This window comes from Aquarana catesbeiana, linkage group LG06 (genome assembly GCF_042186555.1).
Source record: "Aquarana catesbeiana isolate 2022-GZ linkage group LG06, ASM4218655v1, whole genome shotgun sequence".
Taxonomy (NCBI): Eukaryota; Metazoa; Chordata; class Amphibia; order Anura; family Ranidae; genus Aquarana; species Aquarana catesbeiana.
In genome coordinates this window covers 353,866,092-353,888,547 of record NC_133329.1, presented here as the reverse complement: position 1 = coordinate 353,888,547, position 22,456 = coordinate 353,866,092, and the positions used below count along the sequence as shown (strand labels likewise).

At 40.8% G+C, this 22,456-nt stretch overlaps 1 protein-coding gene across 1 annotated transcript in view; it reads right to left on the bottom strand.

Annotated features, from left to right (window-relative positions):
* Positions 1–22,456, bottom strand: part of IFIH1 (interferon induced with helicase C domain 1) — a 74,040-nt gene that overhangs the window by 8,783 nt on the left and 42,801 nt on the right. The window contains exons 9-15 of the mRNA XM_073634040.1: positions 19,309–19,422; positions 18,296–18,419; positions 13,935–14,162; positions 9,055–9,311; positions 6,803–6,952; positions 2,309–2,470; positions 1,257–1,447 (exon numbers count right to left, since the gene is read on the bottom strand). Coding sequence (XP_073490141.1) covers positions 1,257–1,447; positions 2,309–2,470; positions 6,803–6,952; positions 9,055–9,311; positions 13,935–14,162; positions 18,296–18,419; positions 19,309–19,422 — 1,226 coding nt within the window. The remainder of the gene's footprint in view (positions 1–1,256; positions 1,448–2,308; positions 2,471–6,802; positions 6,953–9,054; positions 9,312–13,934; positions 14,163–18,295; positions 18,420–19,308; positions 19,423–22,456) is intronic.

The window sequence follows — 22,456 nt, the reverse complement described above, 5'->3', positions numbered from 1 at the left end:
ATTGGCCATAATGTGGCATTTCCCATATTAACATTTTCAAATTGCAGAGAACATTTGATTTTGCCTCATTGGCATGGAACAAATTTACATGCACTTTTAAAAGACAAATAGCATTTTTTTTTAGGCTTGAATGGAGGAGAAGATTTGGATGCCGCACACTGGATGTAGTCAAAAGACTTCACTTTATTGAAAGTGTGCGAAACGCGTCAGCTTACCTGTACTTTCTGCATGACAGTCTTGTTGTTTTGATGATCCCATTTTTTCAATAAAGTGAAGTTTTTTGACTACATCCAGTGTGCGGCATCCAAATCTTCTCCTCCATTCAAGCCTGCTTTGCCTAGCATTCAGCCAGCACCTGGAGCTCTTCTGCTCTGAAACTTCTACTTACACCTGGGTCAGTGTCAGCCTGAGCGGTGGAAACACTTTCTTTGCTTGTCTGCATCTAAGGATATAGCATTTTTTTTTTATAGATACATCCCTAAACTTTTCAAGCATTGTGCTCTCAAAATTGAATTTCTTGTTTTTTGTATTTTAGTATGGTGGGTCGGTAATCAAAGGGTTATGTAGGAGTTGTCTGGAACTGAGCTAAGGTAACCCATAAAAAGTGTGAAATATTAGACTCTTTTAATGCGTGCCTAGGGTTTTAAAGTGTTACTAAACCCACAACAGTAAAATCAGTCTGTATATGCAGTAAAGCATGCTTGTTATACTCACTATAGAACTTAAGGGGGTAATCATCTGCATTGTTCAAAAAAGCTGTTTAATCCTGTCTTCTATTATCCCCCCCTTCTTCCACTGTCCCCAATCAATCTCCTGATAGTACAGAGCCTTTGGGGTCACTCTGCACATGCTCAGTTTGGTGTGTGCTACAGAGTTTTTTTTGTTTTTTTTTCTTGGGAGGGTACATGTAATCAGCAAAAGACTAATTAGCACTGTCTAGACAGAGGGTCGGGGTCCTGCAGCTTTATTGGACAGTCAGAGTAGAATGGAAACTCCTCCTACTAGCTTTAACCAAACACTGATAGAAGTCACAAGAGTGCTATATACTGCCAATGAGAAAAGGTATTTAGCAATTTTATATTTACTAAAATAGTTGCATTTCCATGTTCTGTGTACTGTAGGATACTAGATATAGTGAATGTAGAGTCCAGGGTTTAGTAACATTTAAGGTCTCTAAATAATGAACAACATGGACTTATCAATTGAAACAAAATTCCAACTGTCTGCAACAATAAAAGGAAACCTCTGACACTTACCTAAATTTTGAGTCGGGAATGACATGGTGCATGTTTTCTATGACTCGAATATCACCGCCAGAAAAGACGAACTTCTGGCATTTCCTGCACAGGAAGGTCACCATATGGGGGTTCTGCTGGTACACCTTACGCATGTTTTTCTTTTTCTTCACTTTCTTCTCAACAATATTTTGACACTGGAGTTCCTGAATCTGTGTAAAAAAATGGCATTTCAGTCAAATGGCCCATTTTATATAAATTTATGGCTCATCAGTTATAAAACAAAGTAAACCATGAGGATGGAAATAAGGTGGCCACCAATGCTTTTGAAGATTTTGGATCTGCTATCATCCTGGTCCTGGCTTTAGTACCTAATCATTGACCTAATACAGACATGGAGGACATGGAGGACATGAAGGGCAACAAAGCTAATAAAGGGTCTGGAGAATATTAGTTATGAGGAAAGGTCGCGAGCCCTGAACTTATTCTCTCTGGAGAAGAGACGCTTGAGAGGGGATAGGATTTCAATATACAAATATCATACTGGTGACCTCACAATGGGGATAAAACTTTTTTGCAGAAGGGAGTTTAACAAGACTCGTGGCCACTCATTAAAATGAGAAGAAAAGAGGTTTAACCTTAAACTACATAGAGGGTTCTTTACTGTAAGAGCGGCAAGGATGTGGAATTTCCTTCCACAGGCGGTGGTCTCAGTGGGGGGCATCGATAGTTTCAAGAAACTATTAGATAAGCACCTGAACGACAACAACATACAGGGATATACAATGTAATACTGACATATAATCACACACATAGGTTGGACTTGATGGACGTGTATCTTTTTTCAACCTCACCTACTATGTAATACTATGAATGCAGCTTATTAAGACATGTCCCAGGTGTAGTGTAGACAGAATCAGGATAATAACCCTGGAAAGTGGCATGAAAACCAGTCAGGTGGTTTTTCAGGAGACCAGTAATGGAGACCTTATTTCTCTCAGCTCTGTTTTTTGTCAATAAATCATCCTATATGTGTACAGTAGTAAAGAATAACAGAAAAGTGAGTAAATTACTTTTTCCGCAAACACCTCAGGAGACATCTCCTGCACTTTCTGGATGGCTTTATACATCATGTCTTCCCTGTATACATTGACAATGTCATGTTCAGCAGCTCCTGATGAACTAGAAGCCACCAATACAAGCTTGCTGGACTCTGCTCTGGCTCGTCCACGGGCCTAATGGTGATAAAGGAAAGAAAAAGACACAGCATGATACAACTGTAAAAAAAACAAAAAACACTTCAGCGTCTCTTTAAATAGAATAAAGCTAACCAATCACTAGTAGAGGATAAGCATCACTTGTACGAAAATTCTGATTAGTACATCGGATGTTGTAACAAATGTTGTCGAAAAAGTCCTTCAAATTTTTGTTTGCTTTTAACATCAAATTTAGGAACCAATGGGCTTTCCCAAATCAAAAACAGCGGTTAATTTCACTGTTAGAAATGTGTTCTTTTGATTTAAATTCCCCGTCCTGCTCCTTCAAATGTACTCATCGCTGCAGTTGAAAATGCACGTTAGTTTAATTCCGCTAATGATTAGAATATTTTATAATGAAATTCTACTAGTGTATGGCCAGCTTAAAGTAGAACTATAGGGAAAACTTTTTTTTCATTTTGAATAGAGTAAAGGAGGGTTATAATCCCTGTCATTTTATTTTTTGCCACCTGTGTCCCATTGCAGAGATTTCACTTCCTGTAGCCAAAACAGGAAGTGAGAAATAATCCCTGCAAAGTACCAACTAAAACAAAAAAAAGTTTTGCCTTTAGTTATTCTTTAAGAGTCTCTATCTCTGACCCAATTGTTCATGCCCTTTACCTCTCCCCCGCCATTCCATTCCTCCTTTTGAGCTGGGATTCTAAGCCCCGGTCTCTTTCACCCACTGCCAAAAGCCATAGCTCCCAACTGTCCCTGATTTCGAGGGACTGTCCCTGATTTGCAACAATGTCCCTCTGTCCCTCTTTCCTCCTCATTTGTCCCTCATTTTGGTCTGATCTATATAGTTGTATATAAAATGCACTTTTTTATCTTTCAAAAACTGTTTTTTATGTGCTAAACCTTTCATCCAATTACTTAATTGCTACATTTGTTAATTTCAAAACCAGAATAAAGGAATAATAGTAGTAAAAAAAAAGCACTTGTGGGTTAACTAATCTTTTTTTTTTACTTATAATTCTCCTTTAAGGGGGCGTGGCAGGGGGTGTGTCCTATGCCTATATACATTTGCTGATAGGTGTCCCTCAGTCCCATCTCAAAAAGTTGGGGAGTATGCAAAAGAAAATACCAGGTATTTTGCAGGAGAGGTGGGGGGAAGGCATGGTAAAGTGGGCCAGGAGATGGGCTTTAAAAAGGCTCTTACTTTTATTTATTGTAGACCTTGCTTTGTGCACTGGTGCGCAGTCATTTTGGATCAGGAAGGGGCCATCCCCAAACTGTTCCTACAAAGTTGGGAGCATACAAATGTCCAACCCCTGAAAAACAACCCCACGCCATAATCCTCCCTTCACCAAATGATTTGGACCAGTACACAAAGCAAGGTCCATAAAGACAAGGATGAGCGAGTTTGGGGTTGGGGAACTTGACTGGTCAGCACAGAGTCCTGACCTCAACCTGATAGAACACCTTTGGGAAAAATTATAGCGAAGACTGCGAGCCAGGCCTTCTTGTCCAACATCAGTCCTGCACCTCACAAACGCTCTTATGGAACAATTATCAAACATTCCCATAGACACACTCCTAAACCTTGTGGACAGCCTTCCCAGAAGAGTTGAAGCTGTTATAGCTGCAAAGGGTGGGCCAACTCAATATTGAACTCTAGTGACGAAGACTGGGATGCCATTAAAGTTCATGTGCGTGTAAAGCCAGGTGCCCCAATACTTTTGACAATATAGTGTATATTGTACATTCACATCAGTCATTTACCCAAATAAGCAAAGACACTTTGCAAAAAGCTACCATTAAGTAATCCAAATCAATCTACCAGTCAGAAATCAGCTTTCAGCAGCTCAATGGGTAACTATATATTTTCTTTAAAGTAAACCTGTCACAGACATGGGTAGTTCAATCATGTGATAAGAAAAATCATAATCTACTGTTATCTTCACTGTCATAGGCAGTTAAAGTTACAAGTTCCTGGTAGTTACCACCCCATTCCATTGTACAAAAATCCCTATTGGTCAGCGAGGATGTTCATCATATGAAAGGGCTATTATAAAAGGTCAAGAGGCTGTAAAGGGTGGGGCCAAGACTGACCTTGACAAGAAAAGTCAAAATTTGCATATAACTTCAGTTATATATTTATCTTTGGATTTACTGATCGTATAGATGTGTTTTTTTAGTGATGAAAATATCTAATCCCCCCTTTTTTAACATACCGTTTGCTGAATTTGAATTACCCTGGTCTGTGACAGGTTTATTTTAAAGACACTCGGTTATCATCCCATTCCTAACCGGATAAGCATGCTAAGTCAGACTGGCTTTAGTTATCAATTTGCCACCAGCTACGCTGGAAATAGACTATATACAGTATCAAGTACCTGACATTTCCAGGAGTTTCAGAAGCTGTGCTCTGCAGATATATGCCCCTATGCATGCTAGGTGCCTGTATTTATATTCTAGGAGCACATGGGCTCTTGGTCATTCCTAGCAGAGGATTGCACCTGGCTAGGGGAGAGGCGCTGCCTCCCCTGGCACTTGCTGTTATGTGGTCTCCGATGGGCGACTTGAGGGCCCGAATCATGAGATTGTGCTGCCATGTGGCTTCAGGTGGGAGGCTGAAGGGGCTGTCTATTCAAGATCTGGTCTGGTATCACTGGTATAGTGCCACTTGGAAGTTGGAAGGAGGCTACCAGCTGTCCCTGGACATTTTGTGATTACAGACAATCTAAAGCAGGGGTGTCAAATTCAATTTCATCGTGGGCCTCATCAGCATTATGATTGTCCTCAAAAGGGCCGGTTGTATCTGTAATATTAGATGTCCAGCGCATCCCCTCCCCTTACATTAGATGCCAGGAGCCACCTCACCATCAGAAGTTGAGTCCCCTACTCTCCCTAACATCACAGTGCACCCCCTTTCCTTATTCTGCTGCTGGGAAGAAGCTGGATGCATTGCTTGAAAGCAGAAAGTAGGGGTCTGGAGGAGGACCAGAGGAGGGCTGGAGCTCTCCTGCAGCTGCTGGAGAGGTGCGAGGGCCACACGAAATGGCCTGGAGGGCCGGATTCGGGCCTTGTGTTTGACACCTGTGATCTAAATGATCCATACACTTGTGCTTTTAAACCCTTATGGTGTGCTATACTAGTCAGCTGAGGGTCTTAACAAGGGGAACACTGGCTAGTGTTCTGAAGAGCATGTCCAACTGTTTGCTACTGCATGGGACTTTGTTCAGTTTTACTACTTTTAGACTGCCAAACAGTCCACCGTAACTGGCTGGTAAGCTAAAGAGCCTTGCCTAAAACACTTTTTTTTTTTATAGTTCAGAAGGACTGTGTACATAGGTGTGAGCAGCCTATTACATTAGAGTGTGCACCCCAAAGCTCAAACACACTGAAGGATAGTAAATCATGATTTCTATGCTTCAGTTTGTGAATGAACACAGTGAGTAAGTGTGTTCACTGTGTTCATTAAGAAAAGGATGGGGTTGGTAAATGGCATATTGACCCTGCTCTCCATCCTGAAACATCCCCCTCAGCAGGGGGGAGAGGAGAGAAGAGGAGGAGACCAGCAGCACTGGGGGGGGGGGGCAGGAGGGGGGCCTGGGCAGTAGGGCGAGTGGGCACTGCACAGGTTGATTAGGGTGTGCCCAGGCACACCTGGCATACCCCCTGCACAAGCCTATGATTGTGTATATGACTATATATCATATACACCTAAAGTGGGGGCAGCAGTTCCATTTAAAAAACCACAGCCATCTGCGCAGGACAACCCATAACTTCTTTTTCACTGAGGGACTTTTCTCACTTCTGTAACTACTGTGTGCTATTGCTAAGGATAAGTCTACTATCTGCTATCTGCAAGTACTTCACCAGAGCTTAACCGACAGATCGCTTAGATGTCCTCAACTGTGAATAGTTATATTTCTTGGAGTATCCCACTAAATTCCCTTCCCTATCCAAGTTCTCAAAAAATAAAACAAACAAAACCCCTAGACTGGTCCTTGAAGACAGCGAGTGGAAGTGTGTGTGCACCTGGCTGTGTGAGTCTACCTTGTGCCTGGATGCAGTGCAAAAGTGGGGAAGACCTGGGCAGCTCCTGTGGGGGCAGTGCTACACATGCACTAATGCCAACACGCGTTGCTTTGCCCATTTTCAATAGGTCCTCCTACATTGACAGGCCACAAAAACATAAAATTCATGCGTATGAGTTTGCAGCCACTCTTTGGTGGGTGTGAGGTACGGGTCTGATGCAATAAAAGCCAACATGATACCAGCCTGCCAACTTGTCAACCAATCAAGCAGAGTTTATTAATAAAGAGCACATACCATATATGGGCACAGTGTAGATAAACATACCTGCATCATAGCAATTTCATTGGTTATCCGACCGTACATGATCACAATGTTGCACTCTGGGATATCGAGACCTTCTTCAGCCACACTAGTCGCGATAAGTAGGTTGAGTTCTCCAGTGCTAAATTTATGGATCACTTTCTTTTGTTCATTCTAAAATGAGGTAATTGTAACAATTTTATTAAAACTGCAGTCAGTCATCCTATTTTTTCAGCCATTTTCAACCACTGGAACTCCAGAAGATTTACCCCCTTCATGACCAGGCCATTTTTTGCCATACGGCACTGCGTTACTTTAACTGACAATTGCGCTGTCATGCGACACTGTACCCAAATAAAATTTAGGTGTCCCCCCACAAATAGAGTTTTCTTTTAGTGGTATTTGATCACCTCTGCGTTTTTTTTTTTTTCTTCATTTTTTTGTGCTATAAACAACAAAAGACAGACAATTAAAAAAAGAAAAAAAAACAATCATTTTAATTTTTTGCCCTAAAACATATCCATTAAATAAAATAGAAAAAAATCTAAATTTCTTTATAAATTTAGGCCAATTTGTATTCTGCTGCATATTTTTGGTAAAAAAAAAAAAAAATTCCAATAAGCGTATATTGATTGGATTGCGCAAAAGTTAGAGCGTCTGCAAACTTTTGACAGCCGGGGAGCCACTCAGTATGGGACCTGGGAGCAAGTGCAGATTACTGAAGTAGCGTTGTCTACTACAGTGATTTCCAGCTTCCAGGGGCATCGGCCAGGTATGATATACTGTTTACATAGTTATATTTGACCAAGGTGGACCAATGTAACTATGTAAAAATATACAATGCCTGAAATTATACTTTAAAGCAGAAGTTTAGACATGTGCACTGCTGAAAAATTTGTGTTCTTTGGGGGTTTTTTTTACGTTTTTCGGGTCATTCGTTATGATCGCAATTCGTAAATTAGAAAATTTGCAAATTCTTAAATTCATAAATGAGAAAATTCTTAATTTCGTAAATTCTAAAATTCGTATTTTCGAAGATTCGTAAATTAGAAAATCCGAAAAGAAAGAAAATCTGAAAATTCGAAAGAACGAAATCTGAAAATTCGAAATAATAACTAACTAATAATAACTAACTTAAATTATAGGTATTGGAATTTTCTTTCAAATTTGGCTGTTAGTGAACATAACGAATACGAATTTATCCGAAGTTACAAATTATTCGAAATAACGAATGCTGCATCTAAACAAATGGAACAGAACAAATTAATAATAGATGTTAATAAAAAGTTTTTTTTATTATTATTATTATTATTGTTATTTATTATTATTCATGTGTTACATTTCATTCGTTTAGATAGGACATTCGTTATTTCGGACAATTCGTAACTTTGGATATATTTGTATTGTATTTCTTACGTTCACCAGCAGACAAATTTGAAAGGAAATTCCAATACCTATAATTTAATAGTTATTATTTCAGATTTTTGAATTTTTCTGGCTTTTCGGATTTCCGAATAATGGAATTTAGGATTGTACAAATTTTCGAATTTAGGAATATTTGGAAACATTTTTAAACGGATTTTCGTTAATTCGGATGTTTCCGAATTAACGAATTTGTCGAAATTCATTAAAAAACGAATTTTTGGCCAAAACTAATTGCACATATCTACTGAAGTTTAGTATACTTTTTTGAGATACAGCACCATACAAACCTGCAGGTTTCTGCTTCTGCTTATAGTCTTCCCATGTGTGCCTCCTCACAGCCCTGGGATACAGTCCTCAGCAGCTATCTTGAAGCGCTGTAAAAGTGAACTTCAGCCAGAAAAGTTTCTTTGCCCATCGCCCCCCTCTTTTCCTCTCTGCCGATCATTGAACTTTCTACAATCCCAAAATGCACCGCGTTCTGTAAGTGGGCAGTCTTTCCACGTGACACAACTTTTTTGTGTAGTCAAGGCTGCAGTTAACATTTTTAAAGCACAAGTGGACAGCCGCTGTGGACGGTATCTGCCGGCTGTAGGGAGGCAAAGATCTGTAGCAGAATCAGACAGTTGGGATACACACCATTAGATAACTAATCAGTATGGTGCTGTATCCCCCCAAAAATTATACTAAACTTTAACTTCAACAGACCAAAAAGGGAGCAAACAAGAGAAGTTCGTTGCTAGAGTTTACATTCTCATCTTGCCCATTCCCTATTTTTATATTTCAATATGGCCCATGAGCGCCTTAGTATTAATTACCGTATTTTTGCATCTGTGCGACTTAGCGTACCATACCTGTGTCATAGATGTGAAATCGCTGTTGCTCCCTGCCCCAATCAGGAAATATGCGCGGATACCCACTTCCTTGAATTTCTCATTGTCGCTAATCCATTGACACAGGGCGGTAGCGCTTTGACGTGTCTTTGTGAAGACGATCCCTCTGGCTTTGTTATTCTTGGTGAATTCCTCCATTATTGCTCTTCTGAGCTTAACAAGTTTCTCATTTTCATAGTCTTCATTTTCAGCTAGACTAATCAGTTTCTTCTTTTCAGCTAAAGATATAACAAGCAAAATAATTACATCAGTTAAAATAATATTAAAATTCAATTATATTGCATTACTCAATAGAATTCTAATGCCCTGTACACACGGTCGGACATTGATCGGACATTTCGACAACAAAATCCATGGATTTTTTCCAACGAATGTTGGCTCAAACTTGTCTTGCATACACACGGTCACACAAAGTTATCAGAAAATCCGATCGTTCTGAACACGGTGACGTAAAACACGTACGTCAGGACTCTAAACGGGGCAGTAGCCAATAGCTTTCATCTCTTTATTTATTCTGAGCATGCGTGGCACTTTGTGCGTCGGATTTGTGCACACACGATCGGAATTTCCAACAACAGATTTTGTTGTCGGAAAATTTTATAGCCTGCTCTCAAACTTTGTGTGTCGGAAATTCCGATGGAAAATGTGTGATGGAGCCTACACACGGTCGGAATTTCCGGCAACAAGGTCCTATCACACATTTTCCGTCGGAAAAATCGACCGTGTGTACAGGGCATAAGACTACTGGTATAGCCTTTCATGTTCTTTTAGACGTGAAAAAGAAATACTTTTAAGTAAATCATATTTTCAGTAAAGAGTTCATTATTTGAAACTCTTGTCCACATGTATAATATGTTATTAAAAATGTACATGGGGTGACCATACATGTTTATTACTTACACCGGTTCTGCTCCCTACTCTGCAGTGCTCCAAAATGGATGTGCTTTACTGATCCATTTCACAGTGTGCCACTATTTTAAATCAGCCAACTCATCAAGATTAATGCACAGTCTATTTGGCTAATATCTACACTGTTGTTAAAATGTATGTACATGCTATCACTGAACATCCCTTACCCCTTACAGTCTGGCTTTCGCTCGCAGCACTCCACAGAAACTGCCTTACTAAAACTCACTAACGATTTACTAACTGCTAAAACCAACAGCCACTTCTCCATACTCCTACTACTTGACCTCTCTGCGGCCTTACTGTTGACCACCATCCTTCTCAATAAACTACATTCCCTTGGCCTCCGAGATTCTGCTCTATCCTGGTTCTCTGCTTATCTATCACAGCGCTATTTCAGTGTCACCTACAACTCTGTCTCCTCTCCATTGCCCCTTTCTGTGGGGGTCCCCCAAGGCTCTGTTCTTGGACTCCTTCTCTTCTTTATCTAACCTCCTCCCTTGGTCACTTGATAACCGCCTACGGCTTTGAATACCACTTATATGCCGATGATACCCAGATCTATCTGTCTACTCCTCGCCTCACTCCTTCAGTCTCCTCTAGCAATACTTACTAACTGACATATCAGCATGGATGTCGCACCACTTCCTTAAACTAAATCTCTCTAAAACTGAGCTATTAATATTCCTTCAAAATCAACAATGCAACTATCAGTCCCTCCCTTCACGCCAGGGTACTAGGTGTAATCCTGGACTCTGACTTGTCATTTCAGCCCCAAGTCCAATCGTTGTCAAAAGTTTGTAGAATTCACCTCCGTAACATCTCTAAAATAGGCCCCTTTTTATAACAAATGAAACCACCAAGCTCCTCATTCACTCCCTTGTTATCTCTCACCTTGACTATTGCAACTCCCTTCTCATTGGCCTGCCTCTCCATAGGCTATCCCCTCTTCAATCATGAATACCACTGCCAGACTTATCCACCTTACCAAACGCTCAGTGTCTGCCAACCCTCTCCTCCAATCCCTACACTGGCTCCCAATCACCCAGCGAATTCAATTCAAAATACTAACCACAAGATACAAAGCCATTCACAACTCTGCCCCGAGCTATATCACCAATCTTGTCTCCAAATATCACCCAAATCGTCCTCTCCTCTCTTCTCAAGACCTCCTACTCTCAAGCTCTCTGATCTTCTCCTCTCATGCTTGTCTCCAGGATTTCTCCAGAGCCTCTCCCATCCTCTGGAACTCGCTACCTCCACCAGACTGGCTATCCCCTACTCTTGCTACCTTCAGGCGATCCCTGAAAACTCACCTCTTCAGGAAAGCCTATCACGTTTCCAACTAATCTTCTACCACTTCCATCATCTCATTCCCCACAGTTACAACCTTTTGTACCACCTGCCCCACCCTATTAGATTGTAAGCTCTTCTGAGCAGGGCCCTCTTAATCCTCTTGTATTTTATTGTATTATAACTATATTATCTCCTTTTTATATTGTAAAAGTGCTGCGTAAACTGTTGGCGCTATATAAATACTGTATGATAATAATAAATAATAATAATAATCTATAATAATAATAATCTGCTTCCTCTAAAGCTGTTGAATATACTATTGAAACAGTGAGTTAGGCCTCACTCACATGGGCATACTTAAGTGTATAGCTGTGTTTCGTGAATCCACACAAGGGCAATCCTATTCATGTCAGTTGGGACGCAGAGGCTGCACAGACACAGCTGCTGCTCCCAATTTGGCATCTGTGTGGGTGTGGTGGCATGCAGGTGCATGTCCTCAAATGCAGACAGTGTGAGTTTGGGGACATGCACCCACAAGGCTGACAAATTGGGACCAACAGCTGTGTCCGTGCAGCCGCTTTGTTTCAGTTGACATGAATGGTACTGCTTGCATGTGGACCCATGGAACACCTCTGCATCCCATGTGGGCAAACACGGCCCTCACATGGGTGTACGTTTAAGTAGACATGTGCATTTGTTTTCGTCATTTGTTTTCCTCCAAATTTCTGGGATTTTCATGTTTGTTTTACCAAACAAAAACGAACGGGCATAATCTGAAATCCGAAAGATCCAAAATAAAAATATGCTTTATTTTCGGATCGTTGCGACAACAGATCGATATAGATAGCAGATTCAACACGACAGTGACAATAGCGATCTGTGTCTATCGAACCTGCGGTTGAATGTGCCTAACCTAACTCTATTAGTCCAAGATTATTCTACATAGAGAGAAAAGATTCAACATTATAGAGATATGAAGATTCAACAAAGCAGCTAAAAACATACGATCGGTGCAAGCGGACATTTACGGTCAAATGCTCCGACATAGGCTATAGAAGAATTCTAATGTTGTTTGACTAGTAATAATAATTAATAATTATAATTATTACTAGTCAAACAACATTAGAATTCTACTATAGCTTGTGGGCCGAGCATTCGACCGGAAATGTACTATCATGGTGTCATACAGTTTAGCTGATTTGTCCAATCTTCTTAGAACATCCGACAGACACCATAAGCCTTCAATTGACAGATTCGACCTTAATTAATTCAGATTTTTGGACTAATGCATTTTTTAACGAAAACAAAATAAATAAAAATGTATTTCAGGAGTAACTAAATAAATGTATTTTTCGGATGAAACCGAAATTCCAAAACAATATATTTCAGCGTGCACATATCTACGTTTAAATATGCCCATATGAATGAGGTCTTATATCCATTCAAAAAGTGTAAAAAACAACCGCTAATTTAGCCTGCAATTTTTTTTTTTTTTTATCAGATTTATTTAAGAAACTTTTTGTAGTTTGAAAATTGTACAAGATAGAAACAAGTCGTTGCTCAGGGCTGGAAACAAGGAATACAGATATACAACCAGAGAGCAATCATAGTAGAGAAAAATTAAAGATGAAGCACAGAAGCTATCTACTTGAATCTGAAACAGCATCATTTCAGAAGCAAAAAAAAAAAAGTTTCAAGCGTAACTCCTTTTGTTGAGAAAAAAACATTCCCCTCTGGGTGATCCACGTACATTGCAAGGATTATAACAACCTTTGTTGCAGATTCCTACCTTTTGTTATCCTGAAGAAATGCAGGTGTGTTTGTCTGTGTCTCTGGGCTGAGTGGGTCTAATGGGAGTGGTTTCATAATTATCAGTCAGCTGTGGCAGCTGCAGGGCACTAATGAGGAAAACTGCTGGGCCTGCATCCCTTTAGACGTGTTCCTATTGAAAATATCTCACCAAAATTACATTTTTGTTGCAGGGGATGCCTGAAATCTGACTTGTATCTTAGGCAGAATTCTGGGAAAATTGGTGAGCCAATCACACAAGCAGGAAATTATGTTTCTGGGGAGTGGTCAGTACACATTCTGTGTACAGAACAACTCCATGTAGCCATATTGCATCGCATTTATAGAAAATTACAGCGGCTGCCTAAACAAGATTGGGGCACATTTATTCAACCTACTGTGACCATATGGCATCAAATTTTCGCATGGAGTTTCTGTAACAATAAGCGTGCAGGATTCTTGTAGAGCATCACTACTCATTTGTTCAACAGGGGTATAATTTCTGCCATGGCTGCAAAGCATAGGATCACAACCATGGCTTGTGTACAACCCTGGCCACAGCCACAGGTCCTAATGTGGCAGGTGTGGATGAGTGGCCCTGAATGCACACTCTCTGTGTTCGGGGCCATACACCTGCACCCACACACCTGTCAAATTAGGACCTGTGGCTGCGTTTGTACAGCTGCTGTGTCTTGTAACACATGCTGTGTTTGTAATAGTGTATTTTTAGCAAAAAGCTTCTTTGATATTCACAAGGGTGTGTCCCTGTCAGGTAGGCTGTATGGGGCGCCGTGATTTCTAGCAGCAGTCCAGTGTAGTAGGCAGTATGTAAAAGAAAATAAAATGCTTACTGTAAAATAAATCAAGGAGATATTTATCGGTCTTGTCAATCTTTTTAGAAGTTTCTTCATCATCGTTCTCCTGCAGGCGCAAGATCTTTTTCTTTTCGTCATCGTAGAACTTCTCCAGATGACTTAGTGCGTCATTCATGCGGATGGTGTCACTGATCTGCAGAGCATCGTTATATTTCTTCAAATGCTCGGCACACACATGTTGGGTGCGGTTGCCTTCTTTGGCAGCTATAGATAACATTAACAGGAAAAAACAAGTTATGTTTGTATATTTGTTGGTTTATTCAACAAGGGCAATAATGATGAATGACAAGTGCAGAAGCGCAGGCCGTCAAACCAGAAATGAACTCTCAACTGATCTGAGCAGAGTAGAATGAAAGCTGATATTTGGTTGCTTTCAAGCAAAACTCGTTGAGTAATAAATAATGTAGCAATACATGCTATCCAATGCTTAAGTCATGAAGTTTCAGACTGCCTTAAAGTGACCCTACCAGGTTCCAAAACAAATTCAGATAGCAGTATCCTGTAAGAGAACAGCTGTTATACTCACCTCTTTTGTGGTATGTGAGTTTTTCCTTTCTCCTCTTCCGGTACTGCAGCCTCTGTCAGTATCTTTGGCATTTGACACTTCAGAGAGTGTTGAATGCCTGTGTTCCCCACTGTGCACTATGGCTTCATCCTCCGACCCCTACAGAACTCAGCAGTGATGTAAGGGTGGAAGGATGGATCCACAGTACGTGACAGGGAACATTGGCATCTGACATTCCCAAAAGTGTTGAAAGCCGAAGACAATGACAGAGACTGTAGCACTGAAACGGGTGGTGGGGGAAAGATGGGACACACGGGCTGCCAGAGAGGTGAGCATTACAGCTCCTCTCTTGTAGGGTACTTCTATTTGGATTCATTTCGGGGCTTGACAGAGTCCATTTATTTAAAGCAGAACTTCGGCCATACCTCCCCAACATTTTGAAATTGGAATGAGGGACACCTATTAGAAAAAGTATATAGGCATAGAACACACCCCCTTCTATTCCCTCTTGGGTGAAAAGTTTAGCACTGGGAAACACGTTTTGAAAGACAAAAAGTGCATTTTATATACGACTATATAAATCAGACCAAAATGAGGAGGAAAATGGGACAGATGGACTTTGTTCCAAATCAGGGACAGTCCCTCAAAATCAGGGACAGTTGGGAGCAATGTTTGGGGAACATAAATCATCCTCCTTTAACTCTTGCACTTTAACTTACCCGATCCTCTGCTCCTACAGGCTCCCTCCAGATATTTAAAACTGGTCACCACAGCCTCTTCTCTCCTATCCTCCAGTGGTCCCAGGTCCTCTTATTTTATCAAGACCAATTCAGAGCCCATAGCCCTGCTCTGGACGTGAGGAAGCCAAAGGACAGTCCATTTTCGGAGTGTAGGGAAGAAGAAAAGAGCACCAGCTGCTAATGGAGCAGATGACTTGACAAGTAAAACTGCTGTCCCTGGTCCCCTAGACCTAAATGAACATTTAACCCTTGCAATGCAGGACCAAGGGAAGAGTTTAACTTTCCCTGGAGTTAGGCTTTAAGGTTTTATGTCATACTATCACATTTTCTCTGCAACTCTAATGCCGCGTACACACGAGCGGAATTTCCGACAGAGTCCGATGGGAGCTTTTCATCATATATTCTGACCGTGTGTATGCCCCATCTTACTTTTTCTGTCGAAAATTCAGACGGACTTAGATAGAGAACATGTTCTATATTTTTCCAATGGAACAAATTACTATCGGAAAAAACGCTCATCTGTATGCTCTTCCTACGCACCAAAAACGGCGCATGCTCTGAAGCAAGTACGAGACAGAAGCTATTGGCTACTGGCTATTGAACTTCCGTTTTCTAGTCCCGTCGTATGTGTTGTACGTCACCACGTCGGAATTTGGTGTGACCGTGTGTATGCAAGACAGCTTGAGCGGAATTCCGTCGTAAAAACCTTCAGAGTTTATTCCGATGGCAAAACCGGTCGTGTGTAGAGGGCATTAGGTGTGCTGATGGGCAAATCTTCAGTTATTTATGTTGTATGACTCAGAGCTGTACAATATCCTTGGTGATCCCTCCATAGGAGACAGCAAGGAGCTCCCAGTGTGTGTATGTGTGAGTGAGAATAAGCTAGCATACATATTTAAAAAGTTTAGCAACTTGTTCCTAGAATACCACCATACAGGCAACATTAAAGTGCTGGGAAATTCAGAATTTTTATTTTAATCTACAGGTAAACTTATAATAAATCCGCAGCCTGTGAACCCAAAAAGGAAAAATAATTAATGACAGGTATACCAACACAGGATGGTGCTGTGGGTGTACATTAACAAAATACACAGTGCCACATTCTAATAATGGTCATTATACCTGTATTCCACGACTACAGACCAGTAACAAAGAATTATTTAGATGTAATCACTGTGCTTTTTTATGTCCCTGGTGTCCATGGGTTCCCGTTTCACACTCCTGAATAGGGAAGTGTTTTATCCTCGATTTTGGGCAGATTGTGGTACCCAGGGTGTAGTCTATTTGATGACCTGCCAGTGTGGAGCATTTTATGTTGGCAAAACCATCCACCAACTTAGACAGAGACTGAATGACCATATATATTATTCTACAAATGGCAAAATGTTCACACCTGTGTGCAGACATTTAGATCTACCATAGATTTAACTAATCCCTAGTCACCTTTCTGGTCCCGGAGGTGGTCCCACAGGACCCCAGAGGAGGTGACTGGGATAAAAGGATTTTGCAACAAGATACCAAGTGGATAGAGCATCTTAACACTACCTACCTAACTACCCACCTGGAATCATCGAAATTATATTGAATTATACCAAGTAATGTCGCCACCTCACGTGAGGACATATTATTTCCCTATGCCTCCCCCCACTTTCGATAGAATGTGAATTATTACTTGTGTGGATTTTTCTTCTGTACTCTCCACATATGTATATTCTCACATCTATATCTTTATAGATGTCCATCCCTGCTCATGATCCCACGTGACATATAAGCCCCGCTCTTGTTTATTACCTATGCTGAGAGACTGCGATTATTATCTTTTTCTACACCTAATGAGATTGGTCAGAGGCAGGTGCACTTTGTGTGATCACCGGATTTGTCGTGGTTGGTATGGCCCATGCCTGTTTCTGGTGTAGTATATAGCAGCAGTTTGTTTGGTGGTAGTCTCGTTCCCCCTTTTTCTATATGTACTCAAAAAACATCTTTGGTGTGTAATTCTACTACTTTTCTACCCTTATAGGCACCGGGTGTGTCCCCACATTTGTCCATAGCTTTTTATGCATGCAATTCTTTTTGTTTGGGTGTTGGATTCCAGACACAGCTTTAATATCTTGTTTACGTTTGTTTGTGTATTGCTATGTTTGTTTAAGTATTTCTAAAGCATCGTTATTTGTGTATATATACTTATTTGATGTGTCTTTATTCCATTTAGAAAAATGCAAATAAGCTCCTAAAGAAGTGGTTTTTACGAAACATGTAGAGCTTTCCATTATCAATACCAATCTTCTCCAGCCATGCTGATTATTATTAGGGTCTTTAGATTCTCTGACCCTTATTTAGTGGCTGTAATTGGAGATGTCAATGTTTAACTGTAGGATGCTACAGTTATGTTTTTATATGATTTTTTTTAGTATTATACAGTATGTGAATTGTCTAAATAAAACTTGTTTTTACTACTGGTGCCTTAAAAGTCCATATTTTCTTTTACAAACATATAGAACCCGGAAGGAAGACCGGGTGGAGATGGAAGCCCTGTCAGTAGTGACCGTACTCCACTGGAGGGCTTTGTTTCAGGGCAAATGTGCTAGTATGCGATGCATATGCCTTTACCTTGTAGGGTTTGTGTTTTGGTAAACTTTACTACCACTTTAAGGGCACTGTCACACTGGGGTGTTGGGGGCATTGGCGGTAAACTGTAGTTTTAGCTGTGCTATTCGGCCGCTAGCGGGGCGCTTTTAAACCCCGCTAGAGGCCGAAAAAGGGTTAAAAGCACCGGCGCTTTGCTGGTGCTGCCCATTGATTTTAATGGGCAGGGGTGCTTTAGGAGCAGTGTATAGACTCCTAAAGCACCTCAAAGATGTGGCTTGTGGGACTTTTTTGACGTCCTGCCCGCTCGCTGCTCCAGTTTGAAAGCCCTTGGGCTTTCATATTGGAGTGACAGGAGAGGCGCTTTACAGGTATTATTTTTAGCGCTATAGCGCCTGTAAAGCTCCTTAGTGTGAAAGGGGTCTAAGTAATGGGGTATCATAACATCTGAATGTTACAGATATAAATTATTCCATATGTTACAGTTATTACTATATTAGGGTTACCTGATTTTTCTTTCTGAATTACCCATTGTTCATAAGACTGTGTTCCATGTTCGGATGTTGAAGATAAATCTGCAAATTCTTCAATCTTCGTCATCATCTTTTTAAGTTTATCTCCAAATGGATTCTGTAAAACAAATGTCAATGTAAAAATTACCGGGGGCACCGACAGTAACTGCACTCCTACCGCAGCTATACTCTCATTAAGCTGTTGAGCGGCCTGGGGTTTTTTTGGGGGGCTCTTCCTCCTAAGTCCTCCAAAAGCTTTGAAGAAAGGGGACCTGGCTCACCCAAAAGCTGTGAAAATCAATCACGGCAACATGTGCAGGAAAGAGAAGGGAGGACTCCAGGAGATTTTTCGTATGGGCTCAAGCTAGCCATACTGCATACCTCTCTAGAACCCTGGTGATGGGAACACAATCCAAACATTGAAGATCATTTTATTCAAGTGTTTATGTCCCCTGAGCATGCATGTTTATTCACTGGGTCTGAGCAAGTAGACATTCCTGCCGCCTGCTGTTTTTCTAGGGAAATAATAATCAGTAAAGAAAATCAGATATGGCCAGTTGACAATCTTCTCATGAAGCACTAGATCCCTCCCCCCACTCCTTCTACACATCCTGCTCAACCTATATGAAAAAAGATCTTTATACTTACCTGTTTTCAATCCGCTCCAGTGTGGTCACATGATCTTACAGCTCTGACTCATGGAGGGCTCGCTAACAGCTGTGATGTCACTCATAGGCTCCCAAGGCCCAGCCATTGTTGGCGCTCCCTCTTCTCCCCTGCAGCAGCCATTCACTGACACAGAGAAGCCAGAGCTGCGGGATCACGTGACCAGACTGGAGTGGATTAAAAATAGGTAACCTTTTATGTTTTTTTCCACAATTTAATAGACAGATGTACATAGTTGTATCAAACTTTGTTCAGTGCATACCATGAACTTTTCATTGCAGCATATTAGCTCTGATAGAAATTCTAGATTCAGTCTCAGTAAGAAATAAAAACATTACTACCTCCTTTTTATCTTCGGCAATATCAACATTTTTACATGGAAGTTTCACTTGTCTCTCGAGCTGCTTTATGTTTTCTTTAACAGTCATGATCCTGGAATCAAGATTGGCACAAATCTAAAAAAAAAAAGAAAGACAATCATTTTGCTTTATTTATCAGGTTCAGAGGAGTAGAATACAAAACAGGTAGAACTTATGTTCTATTGTCTGTAGTAGGATGTTAGGCATGTCATTTTTTACCATGCGATGCAATCCATTTGTTGTTAGTTTCTTAAAGTGGTAATAACCCCAAAAACAGAAATGCTATATATTGCAGCACATCAATTCTTAGAAGTAGTGGATGTTGATCCTACCAGAAATTCAATGATTTTGTAACTTCCTGTGCACTCTGCTGTGTTACCTAAAGCAGTGTTTTCAGCCCTGCCTGCCCAGGTCACCTCTGTGGACTACAGAATACCCCCCCTGCCCAGAACACACACTATGTTATAAAGATACTGGGGAGAGATGTTCTGTAGTCCTGACATACTTTCTATCCTAGGTTGACAATGCTGCTCCATCTGAGAAACAGTAAATTACATAGTTTCACCTAAGGACTAGAAGTATGATACTGGCACAATCAGAAGGTGAAAGTAAAGAGTAAACCGCCTAAAAAAAAAAGAAAATGAATACAGTAAACACATCTGAAGACTAATAAATTGCAATATATAATTTTTATATATATTTATATATTATATATATATTTCTGCTTTTGGGTTTAAAGGGTAACTCCACTTTCGTGGGGAAAAAAATAGCAAATAAAAAAATAATAATATAGCGCATACAATTGCGACACAAGTCATATTGTAATTAAATGTTATTAAAAATTACCTTCCCTTTTCTGCAGCCACTGTAATTTTCTGAAAATGCAATCCAATATGGCTACCTGGAGGTGTTCTGTACACAGACGGTGTACAGAACGTCCCCCAGAAACATTTCCTGCTTGTGTGATTGGCTCACCGGTTTTCCCAGAAGTCTGCACTAAGATACAAGTCAGATTTCAGGCATCCCCTGCAGCACAAATTTCCCAATAGGAACACATCTAAAGGGATGCAGGCCCATCAGCTTTTCTCATTAGGGCCCTGCAGCTGATTGATAATTATAAAACCACTCCCATTAGACTCACTTTCCCACACGGGCACAGAGAAACACGCAGGGATTTTGTCAGACTAACAAAAGGTAGGAATCTGCAACAAAGTTTGTTAAAATCCCTGCAATGTACATAGATCATCCAAGGGGGAATGTTTTTTTCTCAACAAAGGTGAAGTTATTTTTTTAAATAAACTTTAAAAATGTATTTATTTGCTATCTATCCATAAAAAAAGAAAATGACTGGAGTTAAGGGTTTGAAGTGATTTTTGTTTTATAACAGGTTGACTGTAATTAGTTTCTGTCATTAGCACTTTGGCCATTGTTTTTGTTTCCTTATTTAAGACTATTATGCCCCGTACACACGGTCGGACTTTGTTCGGACATTCCGACAACGAGATCCTAGGATTTTTTCCGACGGATGTTGGCTCAACCTTGTCTTGCATACACACGGTCACACAAAGTTGTCGGAAAATCCGATCGTTCTGAACGCAGTGTGGTAAAACACATACGTCAGGACTATAAACGGGGCAGTGGCCAATAGCTTTCATCTCTTTATTTATTCTGAGCATGCGTGGCACTTTGTCCGTCGGATTTGTGTACACACATTCGGAATTTCCGACAACGGATTTTGTTGTCGGAAAATTTTATAGCCTGCTCTCAAACTTTGTGTGTCGGAAAATCCGATGGAAAATGTGTGATGGAGCCTACACATGGTCGGAATTTCGGACAACAAGGTCCTATCACACATTTTCCGTCGGAAAATCCGACCGTGTGTATGGGGCATTAGTCCTCAGGAGTCAGCTACCTCAATACTAATATTTCAGTTATTGATTGACAATTTCACACCGGTAGGTTCTTAACATTATCTAAGCCAGCCTTTCTCAACCAAGGTTCCTCCAGAAGTGATTATGGGTCCCCTTAGCAAATGGGAATCTTTTGCCTCTCAGATGAGTAACCAGTGACAACAATTTTGGCTATCTGTAAGAGGGTATTATACCAATGACATCAGATGTAAGGAACCTTTTTTCCCAGTGGCCATCACACTAATGTACCGTGAGCTGTAGATACAGTAATTACTGTATTTATTGGCATATAACACTCACTTTTTCACCATGAAAATCAGGTGCAAATAGCGTGTGCGTGTTATACGCCAATACTTCAATTTTAGCTGCCTCAGAGGGGACAGGGAGGGGGGGCGGGATGAGCGCCGTCAGATTATATACAGTGAGAATCTCCTGTTTGCTTGGCGGCCTCTGTAATAGGAAGTCTCGTCTCCTGGGCCTCCATTGGACCACTGTTCTGTCTATCATAGGAGATTCTCACTGTATGTAATCTGTCGATGCTTGTCCCGCCCCTCTCTCGGTCCCCTCTAGGCTGCATTAAAGGCAGTGGTGAGGCTGCTGCATTGATGGCAATGGCGAGGCTGCTGCATTGATAGCAATGGTGAGGCTGCAGATGGGCATTGATGGCAATGGTGAGGCTGTAGATGGGCACTGATCCTTATTGTGCTTCAAAGTTCCTTATTTAAAATGTAAGTTTTTTCCTGAAACTTCCCTCTTAAAACGAATGTGCGTGTTATACGCCGATAAATACGGTATTAGCAAAGGTTCCTTGAGCCCAGGAAGTTATTTCAGGGGTTTCTCCATGAAAGGTTGAAAAAAACTGGTTAATGCTAATAATGCAAGCTTCTCGTGCATGTGTTCTTCAAACAGTTTTCTGTATCTGTGAGGCCCATTAGAAGGCAGGGCCAGACTTTATGCTGGTCCTTATAGTGGTTGTAAACCTTTGTTTTTTTTTTCTTTTTTTAAATAACAAACATGTCATACTTACCTCCACTGTGCAGTTCGTTTTGCAAAGTGTGGCCCCGATTATCGTCTTCTGGGGTCCCTCGGCAACCCCAGAAGACGGGGGGTTACAACCCCTTTACAGCGGACCTTCAGTCATTTTTTCACCTTTCCATCTTTTAAATTTTCTGCCCTTGTTGTTTTAATTTTGGATAGTAAAACATTTTTTTTCTGCTAGT